This window comes from Quercus robur, chromosome 7 (assembly GCF_932294415.1).
Source record: "Quercus robur chromosome 7, dhQueRobu3.1, whole genome shotgun sequence".
In the NCBI taxonomy this organism is placed as follows: domain Eukaryota; kingdom Viridiplantae; phylum Streptophyta; class Magnoliopsida; order Fagales; family Fagaceae; genus Quercus; species Quercus robur.
In genome coordinates this window covers 38,953,309-38,965,198 of record NC_065540.1, presented here as the reverse complement: position 1 = coordinate 38,965,198, position 11,890 = coordinate 38,953,309, and the positions used below count along the sequence as shown (strand labels likewise).

The window sequence follows — 11,890 nt, the reverse complement described above, 5'->3', positions numbered from 1 at the left end:
ACAAAAGAAAGGAGGAAGGAAGTGAGCATGACCTAGAACATGTGGCAGACAAAGAAAAGACATCAGCAGGAGGTGTCTCACAAAATGCGAAACAACGTTTCATTACTATGGCCGAAGTAGCGACTCTCCTGGAACAAGAGAGAGCTAGAGCACCTAAGGAGAGATTTTATGCACGAAGGCCTCTTTACCCACTAAGGGTACTCAGCAACCGTACCCTGAGAGGTATGAGCCGAGGGCCTTTGCACAATACGATGGCAAGAAGGGAAATGCAATTGAGCACGTGAGCAAGTTTATTGATACTCTTGGCCCTTATGCCGCAGACGAAGACTTATGTCTTCGAGAATTTTCCAAGTCGCTATGTGACCGGGCATACACCTGGTACATTGGTCTAAAGCCAGGATCGATCCCAACTTGGGATGACATGGTGGATGTATTTTGCACTAAGTATTTCCACGGAGAAGAAACAGTAACGCTAGCAACCCTACAAGTAACCAAGTAAAGAAATGACGAAGATTTGATGGAATACATAAAAAGATTCAGGGACATAGCACTTGATTGCTATGATCATTGTGAAGAAAGAACATTGGTGGAAATGTGGATGACGAACATGATCAAGGAATACAGGGCAGTCCTGGAAAACTTAGAAATCTCCCAGTTTGCGCAATTGTTGCAAAAGGCCAGAAAAACTGCCCAGTCTGTAAAACCAAGTTCAGACAAGAGAAACGCTTCGTAAGCTATGGCAGTATCCACTGGCGAGCAGAGAAGGAAGACTGACAAAAGGGAATATGATACTCCGCCACCAATACCATGCAATCCAAAAGAATTAGATGTGCTGCTAGACAAGTGGATAGCAGATGGAATTTTCAAGCCTAATTAAGTTTCTAGAGAACCCACAGAAGAGGAGCGGAGGGACCCCCGCTTCTGCCGCTTGCACAACTACGTGCAATATCCTACCGCAGAGTGTTGGGCGCTCCGCAGATTGATGCACCACAGAATCAAAGAAGGGACTCTAGAACTATCCCAGCAGGAGATTCACAGAAACCCACTCCCGAACCACAAAGGGAAGGGTATAGCAGCGGTGGTAATTTGCGCGGATCTAGGGAAGACGAAGAAGAAAATCCAGCCCTACCTGCCACAGCAATTACCACTTTGCAACGAAGCTCCAAATTCAAAAATTTGTTTGACCAGCTGGGGCTCATAGTAAAGGAAAGAAAGATAGCCACGGAGGCTCTAGTGAGCATAGCCTCCGGGGCAGGAGTAGAATGCTTATTAGCAGAAGTCCCAGATGACAGAGCCCTCCTACAGGAGTCAACCGAGATCACTTTTAGTAATGAGGATATGGAAGTAGGATATCCAGATCACCGAAGGCCCCTCTACTTGGCGGCATCTATAAATCAAATCCCCATCAAGCGAGCCTTGGTAGATACAAGTGCTTCTGTAAATCTCATTCCATTGAGCACTTTACAAGCAGTTGGAATTTTGGAAAGAAAGATTCAGGGATGCCTAATGGAAGTTACGGGTTTCGGCGGAAGGGGTGAGTACACCGCAGGCCAGATTCAGTTGTGGTTGAAAGTGGGCCTCATAGCTTCTTTAGCACGGTTCCACGTGGTGAAAACAGAGGTCTTCTATCATGTGCTTTTAGGAAGGCCATGGTTGCACAAACACTGATTGGTCCCCTCCACCTATCACCAGTGTGTAAAAGGAAGGCTGAACGGCAGGATGATATGCATAGCAGCAAACCCCTCGCCGTTCGAATAGGTGGAAGCCCATTTAGTAGAAACTATGTTCTACGACCAATGGGCTCCATCTGGGGATAGCTCAGTATCGAAGCCACAAGGTACCTTCGTGCCTAAGTGGGAAGATGTTCGAGGTGACCCAGAGCCTAACTTAAGGGAGTTGCTAGCACAAAAAAAAAAAAAAAAAAAAAAAAAAAAAAAAAAAAAAGGAAAAGAAAAGAAGCACTCACCGCAAAATCAGATGACATGCCCCAATGTATCAAGGTCCGAGGCCCTGATGGCAGGATTGTGTACAAATTATGAAGGTGCGCGGGGCCCACAAGTGAAATACAAGCAGGCCCCACCCAAGAGGGGCAGCGCAAGAGTTTGGCGTGTTATGTGGAATAGGAAAGTCCAGGGGAAGAAAGTAATAAAGAGAAGGATGGAGAAATCGCGTCAGAAAAGGAGGTGTAAGTTGTGGCAGAAGAAGAGTTGGAGGAAGTTGACCTAGGGTCTGGTTCACAAGAACCAAGGCCTATCTCAATTAATGCAAGTCTGACAGAAAAGGAAAAATCAGAGCTAATACTACGGTTAATAGAATTCAGAGACGTTTTCGCATGGGATTACAGTAATGCTAGGGTTAGAACCTGGGCTAGTAGTGCATACGTTGAATGTGGACCCAGAAGCCAAACCAATGGCCCAGACTTCCAGAGTATTCCACACTGAAATAGAAGGACAAATAGTCAAAGAGGAACAGAAATTGCTGGCCGCAGGATTCATCAAGCCTATTTAACACCCGCGTTGGCTATTCAGCATAGTACCAATAAAGAAGAAGAACGGGCAGATAAGATGTTGTGTGGATTTCAGAAATCTCAACAGGGCCTGTCTTAAGGACGAGTTCCCACTGCCAAACATGGATTTACTGATAGATTCTGTAACAGGAAGTGCCATGTTTTCATTTATGGATGGGTTCAGTGGATACAATCAGATCAGAATGGCACCAAGGGACGCGAAGAAGATTGCTTTTAGAACACCCATGGGCAACTTCTACTATATTGTGATGCCTTTCAGGTTAAAAAATGCAGGTGCAACTTATCAACGAGCAATGACGGCCATATTTCATGCCATGATGCACCAGGAACTGGAGGACTACGTGGACGACATAGTGGTTAAATCAAGGAGGAGAGAAAAGCACTTCCATGCGTTGAAAAGGGTATTTGATAGGTGTAGAGCCTTCAAACTGAGAATGAACCCTCTCAAGTGTGCATTTGGAGTGTCCTCTAGGAAGTTCCTGGGTTTCCTGATACACAGCAGGGGGATAGATGTGGACCCAGCCAAGGCCACGGCCATAGCCACTATGAGACCACCGGCCATAGTAAAAGAGTTAAAAAGCTTCTTAGGGAAGGTCTCGTATATTTGGAGATTCATCCCTAGGTTAGCATCAATCACCTTTGCTTTCACCAAATTGCTCAGGAAAGGGCAAAGCTTTGAATGGGGAAAAACGCAGCAGACGGCCTTCAAGAGGCTACGACAGATCATGATGAACCTCCCAATAGTACAAGCCCCAGTCCACAGAAAGCCATTGCTACTCTACTTGGCCGCCAACTCCTATGCCATTGGTGCATTAATCGCCTAAGAGGATGGGGGTGGAATTGAACAACCAGTATACTACATTAGTCGTGCCTTAAAAGATGTGGAAACTCGTTACCCGAGGGCAGAAAAGGCATGCCTAGCTATTGTGTATGCTTCACAGAGACTACGCCATTATTTCTTGGCCTATGAAGTATGGCTGATGAACAAGTCCCATGCCATTAAGGCTCTGTTGCAGTAACCAATCCTCTCAGGCAAAATATCCTAGTGGTTGTTACAATTGTCACAGTATGACTTGAGAATGGGGTCACTCAGGGCGATCAAAAGCCAGACCATAGCAGATCTATTGGCACAGTTTCCGGGAGAAGAAGAATTTCTGCCGGACGATGAAGTTCAAGGGGAAGTAGCCATGGCAGGAGAGGTTAGAGAGCAATGGATAATGAAATTTGATGGGTCTTCTACCACGCAATTAGGGGGAGTGGGAGTAGTGTTGTACCATGAAGAAGATAAGGCAGTAGTGCTGTCATTCAAACTAGAATTCCCCTGTTCAAACAACACTGTAGAATATGAAGCCTATTTAATTGGGTTGGCCACTACTCTTGAAATGGGAGTTAAGCACTTGAAGGTGATGGGTGATTCGAACCTGGTGGTCTGCCAGACCAAAGGAATCTTCTCTCTAAAAGAACCCAGCCTAGCCCCATACAAAGCAATGGCCCAGAAGATGGAGGAGAAATTTTCAACCTTCGAAATAGAGCATGCTCCAAGGAATGAAAACCGATTCGCAGACGCGTTAGCCGCATTGGGCTCGCAAATAATGTTCGAAGGGGATAACGCCAGGGTAGTGGTCAGCAAGAGGAAAGAATCCATTATTGAAGTATTAAAGGAAAGATTCCGGGAGGAACAGTGTGAAGGGGACTAGCGGATCCCCATAAGGGAAGCCTTAATGAAAGAAGAAGATGCCGTAGAACTAAAAGTGCTGAAAGACTATACCTTGGTGAGAGGAGAACTATACCACAGGATGCCTGGTGGGGTCTTGTCCAGATGCATGGGGCAGGAGAAAGTCGAGAGAAAATTGAAAGAAGTATATGACAAGACTTGCGGATCCTGCGGGGAGGTTAGCCTTTATCGCAGACTTCAAAGGGCAGGCTTCTATTGGCCAAGTATGGGTAAAGACGCAGACCAAGTCCAAACCCAATGTGGGACCTGCCAGCTCACAACAGACAGAGAAGAAAGTTACGCTGCGTTCATCAACAAAAACTGGAGAAGCCTATTCGTACAGTACTTAGCAGAAGGCATCCTGCCACAAAAGCACGGTGAAAGATACAAGCTTAGAAGGCTGGCAACGCGTTACTTTTTGCATAACTCGGTCCTTTTCAAGAAAGGATATGATGGTGACCCCTTAAGATGTTTGGGTCTTGAAGAAGTAAGAGAAATGATAAAAGAAGTGCATTCGAGAGAGTGTGGAGAGCACCAGGGGAAGAAAAAACTTTACAGATGCCTACTGCGAATGGGCTACTACTGGCCTACCATGAAGAAGGATACGATAGAATTTGTGAAGAAATGTCACAATTGCCAAGTGCAAGCTAACTTGATTCACACTCACCCGCAGACCTTACATAGCATGGTCACCCCATGGCCCTTCCATACTTGAGGGCTCGATTTGGTAGGACCAGTTAACCTACCATCGCGCGGATACATATGGATACTAGTGGCTACAGAGTACTTCACTAAGTGAGCAGAGGCAGTGCCACTCCGAAAAGCCAGTGCCACTCCAAAAAGCCACAGGAGGAGCACAGGAGGAGCAGTGGCAAACTTCATCAAGGAAAACATAGTTGTGAGGTTTGGAGTGCCCCACAAGATTATCAGCGATAATGGCACATCGTTTATCAACAGTGATGCAAGGAAAATGCTGGAGTTCTACCAAGTCAAACACCATTGTTCATCGTCTTATTACCCTCAAGGAAGTGAGCAAGCAGAGGCAACAAACAAGGTTCTTATAAAGATCATCAGTAAAATGAGCAAAGAGTACACAGGAGGATGGGCAACACACCTGCCAGACGTCCTTTGGGCATACAGAAAATCAACAAAGTCTGCCACAGGATTTTCACCATTTTCCTTGGTATATGAGACAGAAGTAGTAAACCCCACAGAAGTAATGACTCCATCTCTGAGATTTATGCAGATGCAGGGAAAGGAAAAGGAGGAAGAAGCCCAAGAGCGTAGCCACAGATACAAACAAAATATGACAGAAGCCTATGGTAGGATGACTAAAGAGAGGGTGTTCGCGGAAGGACAACTTGTGCCGAAAGTGGCAGACTATGTCAGGCGAGGTATGGCAGGACCATCCAAGTTTGCACCAAAATGGAAGGGACCCCTTGTGATAAGAAAGACACACCCGAGTGGATATTATCGTCTAGCCTAGATGGATGGCGAGGACCTAATGGATTCCATCAATGGGAAATGGCTGAAGCGTTATTATGCCTGAGTTAAGGTTATATAGTTGTCCCTTTCATTCAATGAGTTCAAGGTTTACCTTTTGTTCTTCTTTTTTCCTTCAAGTGACCATGTCACAGACAAGTTTTGTAACATGCTTTTATGAGTACACAATGAAAAGGACATGAAGCATTCCATGTCATAAAGTAATAGCATAAATAGCAAACAAGTGTAGCATTTTAAAAGGTTACAAACCCAAAATGTAGCAACTATGCCAAATTAGCTAAATAAGTGCTGTAAAAGGAAAGTATGTAGATAAAGTGTACTAAGGCGGGGTAGTAAAAGAAGGAAAAGAACAAAAAAAAAAAAAAGGAAGAAACTACATCAGTGAAGTCCAAAGATAAGAGACTGGTCTCCAAAGCAATTAGACCCACCAATGCTAGCAAGAAGACGCTCGCGATGACCTTCCAAATCTGCCACCTCCTTCTTCAAAGTCTCAATCCGTGTGTCAATAGCGTCTACAGCAGGTTGAAGCTTTCTCATGAAAAGGGCTCGGGTAATCTCACGGAGATGATCTAGAATAAACTCCACAGCAAAACCCACACTCATCAGCTCCTGAATTGCAGCCCTCCACTGCAGGATCCTCTCTGAAGAGATAGTATCAACAAAGTTATGTTCAATATCATTCATTACGCTTCCTAGAAATTTCAAAAAATGCTCCCTAGTAGAACGACCAAGACGGAATCCCTGCATAAAGTCTCCCCGGCTACTGAAAACTGCCTCTAAGTGAGAAACGCAATTCTAGGGAACCCTGAAGCCATGGAAGTCCATGTAAGGAGGACCGGAAGTCCATAAGTCTACAGGATCGAGGTCGTTGATCTCGGGCTGATCAAAATGCACAAAAAGGCTGTGGCCTCACCCACGGGGTCTGGAACCATGGCAGAACTACTACCCACCTCAAACTGAGAAGGGACAGTAGGCAACAGACCTAACAAGGAGTATGAGATAAGAAACCATAAGTTAGGAGTAATAAACTTGCAAGAAAGAAAATAAGGGAGGAGCCAAGAAACTCACTAGGACCTGTGAAAATGGAAGCTGTGGGAATTGCAGAAACAGGTACAGAAGGTACGACAGAAACGGGCACTGTGGGAATAGCAGAAACAGGTGTTATGGGTGTGGCAGGAGTAGTGGCTAAAGGCATATCTACGTCTGCTACAACCCATGGCCCCTCAAAAGTCTCTGCAAGATACGAAAATAGATATACAAATTGAAAGGAATTACAGCAAAGGGGAAACACAAATACCTACGCCTAAGGAAGAGACGACAAAAAAAGGGGGAGGAATGGACTCAGTCAAAAAAGGAAAAAAAGGGAGAAAGGCACATGCCCATGAATTTGGTCTCAGCGGGAGCATCCTCCTCCTCGTCAGAGTCAGAAATCCTCTTCAAAACAAGTTCATCGTCTGGATCCTCAAGGACGTCTTCAGACCCCTCGGAGGAGAAGTCCACGTCAGGACCACATGTGGCAGAGCTAGGAATGGAAGAAGGAGTAACCACCAGTGAAGAACCATCCTTCACAGCCTGGGATAGAGCTGCAAAGGGGTCACTGGTGGAGATGATCAAGGGTGTGGCAGGAAAGGAAGCCTCGGTCTAAACAATAGCAGGAGGAGTGACCACCTCTTTTAGAGAGTGTGTCTCAACAGGAACGGGAGTGGCCTCACTAGCCTTCCTAGTATGAGTACCCTCGTCTATGGGTACTGGCTCAGTGGGAAGGCTAGGAGCCTCAGCAGGAACTCTGCGCGTAGCAGCAGAAGGGATGAATGTTGCAAATACTATGTCAGCCCCATCAAAAAAGCCTCCCATGGGCGCACCCATGGAGGCAGAAAGCTCCTCCGTCGTAGGATGGTATATAGAAAGAGGCTCGGGCTCATCCTAGAAGACGAAAAGAAAAGAATGTGATGATCAAAGGAACTTTAAGCAGATGAGGCAAACAAGAGCATGTGGCAGAGGAAATGCGTGCAAAGAAAAAGAAAAAAGAAGAAGAAAAGAAGAGGGGATGTATCTCAAACTTAGGTTCATCAAGTAAAATGGGTTTGGGTGGCTGATGCATCCTCCTTATGCTTAGACTGCAAAGGGGAAAAGAAAACAAAAGATAAAGTTAAAAAAGAAAGGTCAGCACATGTGTAGCGGCATGAAAGTCAAAATTAAAAAAAAAAAAAAAAAAAAAAAAAGTTGGGGGGCAAAACTAGAAGTAACTTACTCTCTGCTCAGTAGCAGACCTAGGGTGAAAGGCTGTCTTTCTCTTGCTGCCTCGTGTTCTGCTAGAAGGGGGAGCATTTGTAGATGGCCGTGGAGCGACAGGTTTGGGCTTGCTCGCAAACTTAAGCTTGGCAGGAGCTTTCTTACTCAGCACAGGAATATTTATCACTTTAACTTTCTTCTCCCAGCCCGGAGGATAATCACTGATGTGCCAATACCACCCCTTTTTCTCCTCATCCCACTCAAAGATGCCGGACCTATTCTGCTTCCTAGCATACGCTAATATAGACTTAGAAGGAAAAAGCAACTGAGGATTGACTGAAATAATTGCGCTAAGCCCATCAGGAGGAACGAGAGAGAAGCCACAACTACCTGTCAATTCTTTTTCAAACGAAGTCATCACAACCTGCCAATATCCATGCATGGCAAGAGTACAAAGACCTTCCCTTAGTGAGCTCGGAACAATGACTGCAGTAAAACGCTGACTCCAAAATTCAAAGGCAGTGGCCCACAGAAAGGGTTGGACAAAGGTGGGGGACTTCATAAGAAAAGAAAGGTCATCAGGGATGTCGTGATCTAATTCGAACTGCCTTCTCACTCGGTTGGCAGGATAATGAACAAATCTAATCCCTTCGTCGGCCAAATAAGGCAGCCACCCAGTATTGGTGGCCGCTAAGTAACTGATTCCTGTCTCATCAAAACAGGTCAAGGGAGTGGTAGTCCCCGTAATATCAATAAACAAACCCATGGCAAAGTCTACACATGTATAATCGGCACCCAATTTTCTATAAGCTCTCCAAGAAAATCCTACACCTTGATCAAAAGATTCAACAGCAGAATGCCTAATCGGTTTCAGGCCAACCCAGCGAAAGGCCAATGGAAATTTTGACACAAATCTGCCACAAAAATTAGTAATGGCCTGCGAACACGACTGGTACTTGTCTCTGGCAAAACGAGAGGGCCTACACTTTGACAAATGCTTAGCACAACGCTCGTACAACAAGTGTTGCAAAATAGTACTATGAACAGAAGAGGTGACTATATGATAGGAGGCTGCCTGGCTCTCATCACTCCGCAGGATATCCAGTTGAACATACAGATGCCCCAAGAACATAGGGGCCAACGGCAGACTAACCCTAGCAGAAATATTAATAGCCAAGCGGAAATATAAAGGTTTCATGGCGTAATGAGGATGGGATCCAAAAACAAACTTGCAAAACCAAAATGCAACAAAAGCCACACGGTGGGCAGACTCAGAAAATTAAGAAGAAGAACTAACCCAATAAAATAGCTTGGCGTTCCCGCTCATCTTTCTCTACAACTCAGCTTCCACGGCCTCTTCTTCCGGGGAAAGCTCTAAGGTGGTAGGATCAACGTCTCCACGGATAGGCAGGAGTAATTGGTTGGCCACATCTTCTAGGGTCACAGTGACCTCACCGTAGGGAAAGAAAAAGGTATGGGTGGTGGTACACCACCGACGGACCAAGTGATGAAAGTTGAAGAGGTCCCGAAAGTTGGACAAACAGCAAGATGAAACTATGGCTTTCAAAACACCAGCCCGTTGCAACAACCCCATGAAGCCAGTGTCAGATAACTCACTGTCCATGCACTCTCTCCAACCCAAAGCAGTATCGGACCCGAACTCAAAATGGATGGGCACAGGGAGCGAAGTACCTTAGCGAATGACTAAATCAGGGATCAAAGAGGCCAACGGAGCCCAGGAAGTGTTCGTATTTCGTCGGCAAAGAGAGAGCCACACACAGCCCGGCGACGGCGACACATAATCGCCGGGAATCTTTAGGAAATAGGGATGAACGTCGTACCAAGGATCAATAAGTGGAGCGCACTTGCTGTCTGGGTCACGCTCCGTTTCTTCCTCGTCGGAGTGGTCTGACTCGGAGTACACCGCCTCCTCGTCTACACCACCTGGGGTAGGAGGATCAAAGATAACTTCTTTCCCTTTGCGGTGGGAGGAGCTTTGGCTTTTTACCGGAGTCATTATGTAGGAATTTGATCAAAGAAGATGTATAGGGTTTTTGAGGAAGAGAAAACGGAGAAGAAAGGTAAAACGGAAAGAGAATTTTGGAAAGAAGGGAAGGAGTCTGTGTTTGGATTACAGAGGGACTCCTTCTTAAATATCCAGGTCATTAATGCCTGCACGAAAGGAGGCGACGGGTCAGCCATTAGAAAGAGGGTGAAATTAATGAAACGACGGCTGTGTTTCAAAATAACTGCCAAGTTGGGAAATCCGAAGAGACAACACTGTTCGTGGTAGGAATATATATATATATATATATATATATGAATATATTTGTGGTTTAAGGTAGGGGCCACTGTTCAAAGAGCCCGCGAAAGAAAAGAAGATGGAAAGACAAGAAATGCAGAGGAGTTTTTATTCACATATGAACTGCATGAACGCTTCATATGTTCAGGGAGCTAAATGTTGATGGCCATTTTGGAAGCCCAAATAGAAGGGAGAAGCCCAACAACACGGACAGAAAGGAGTTGGTAAACGGATAGAAAACCCATTGAGCCTAAGCAGCAGGAAGAATGGATCACAGGCTCATGAGATAAACAAATGGATCTTGAAGAGGTAAATGGGCTTAAAAGGAGCCCGGAAAGAGAGAAAAAGCAAACCATAGGTAGTATATGATGTGGAAAAGTGAAGAATGGGCCACTATAGGCTCAAAGTAATGAAAACAAAGAAAGTAAGGGGTTGACGGCAAGCCTATGAACCCCAAGGATGAGGAATAACGTAACTGGGCCGGGGAAAGCCCAAAGAATTCAGTAAAAGCCCATGGTAATGCGAAGTTAGGAAAAGGGCCGAGGAAGCCCAAGGAAAGCAAACTGGCCCGTGACGCCCAAGGGAAAACAAATGGGACATGAGAGCCCGCTAGTAATGTAACACAAGAACCAATGGTCTTGCTGGGCCATTAGGGAAAGAATAAACAACAGGCCCAAAGGGGCCCAGCCAGATTGAAACAAAACAAACTCTGCAGCAGGAATGATAGAGTGGTATGGCAGGAGATAGTAGCAGGAAGAAGGGTGGGCTGAGGAAAGAAAGTAAAGCCCACCATCAAGCAAGGCCCAGCCCCGAATAGGGCAAGCCATAAAGGAAAGGGAAACCAGAAAATGGTCAAGAACGAACCGCAGACTGTGCAAACCAACCACGGCAGACGCATGGGCAGCAGGCAGATTTTGGACATACATGGAAGAGAGGCACGCGCAAGGCCCAAACTTCACCAGCCTGTACCTAGCCAATACAGGACACGATGAGGTCATGGGTTAGAGGTAAGAGGGTATGGTTTGATGGTGGGGAGAGGGGAAAACCTATTTTGAAGTTCCTGTTAAGGCTCTTTTGGGGGAAGTGTCCTGCTAGGATAACATACCACCCAAACGGGCATAGCTGAGCTAGAACCACTAGGTGCATGCCATGAGGGATAGAGAGAGAGAAGGCACCCGCACCATAGCAGGAAAGGGTGCCACGGCAGATAAACAAACAAAATAGCTTTCTTTTGTCTGGCGATGGGGAATGGCACACAGTTGGACCAATGGTGGTTGGCAGGTACACCCAGACCAGACAAAGGTGGTTAAAGGCTAGAATAGTAAAATCTGGTCATGGCAAGCACTATAAAGAGACCCTTGCCGTGTACAGGAACAACAACAACAACAGCAGTAAGCACTACGGAATTGAAAACTTGAAAACCAAGAAATAGAAACAAGGATCAAAAAGAGAAAAAAGATAAGAAAAAGGGGAATATTAGAAAATAAAAGAGAGAAAAAGGATAGAGAGTGAGAACGGCAGGCATGCACCGATAGGTTGATTCCCTTTCTCCCTCTTAAAATCCTGCCCTTTGTCGGAAACGAAAGGTGTTCTTGGCTACCAACCATTCAGG

At 45.7% G+C, this 11,890-nt stretch overlaps 2 protein-coding genes across 2 annotated transcripts; both read left to right on the top strand.

Moving 5' to 3' along the window:
• Positions 1–3,606: 3,606 nt before the first annotated feature.
• LOC126691363 (uncharacterized) lies at positions 3,607–4,224 on the top strand. Its single transcript, XM_050386413.1, has one exon. It carries the CDS (start codon positions 3,607–3,609, stop codon positions 4,222–4,224), a length of 618 nt encoding a protein of 205 aa, XP_050242370.1.
• Positions 4,225–4,390: 166 nt separating this feature from the next.
• On the top strand, positions 4,391–5,727 carry LOC126691362 (uncharacterized). Its single transcript, XM_050386412.1, has 2 exons — positions 4,391–4,583; positions 5,045–5,727. Exons 1-2 carry the CDS (start codon positions 4,391–4,393, stop codon positions 5,725–5,727), a joined length of 876 nt encoding a protein of 291 aa, XP_050242369.1.
• The last annotated feature ends 6,163 nt before the right edge of the window (positions 5,728–11,890 follow it).

Coding starts and splice junctions, on each gene's coding strand:
- LOC126691363 (XM_050386413.1), top strand. CDS start 3,607: ATGGGGTCACTCAGGGCGATCAAAAGCCAGACCATAGCAGATCTATTG.
- LOC126691362 (XM_050386412.1), top strand. CDS start 4,391: ATGACAAGACTTGCGGATCCTGCGGGGAGGTTAGCCTTTATCGCAGAC. Junction 4,584..5,044: donor TGGAGAAGCCTATTCGTACA/GTACTTAGCAGA, acceptor CTAAGTGAGCAG/AGGCAGTGCCACTCCGAAAA.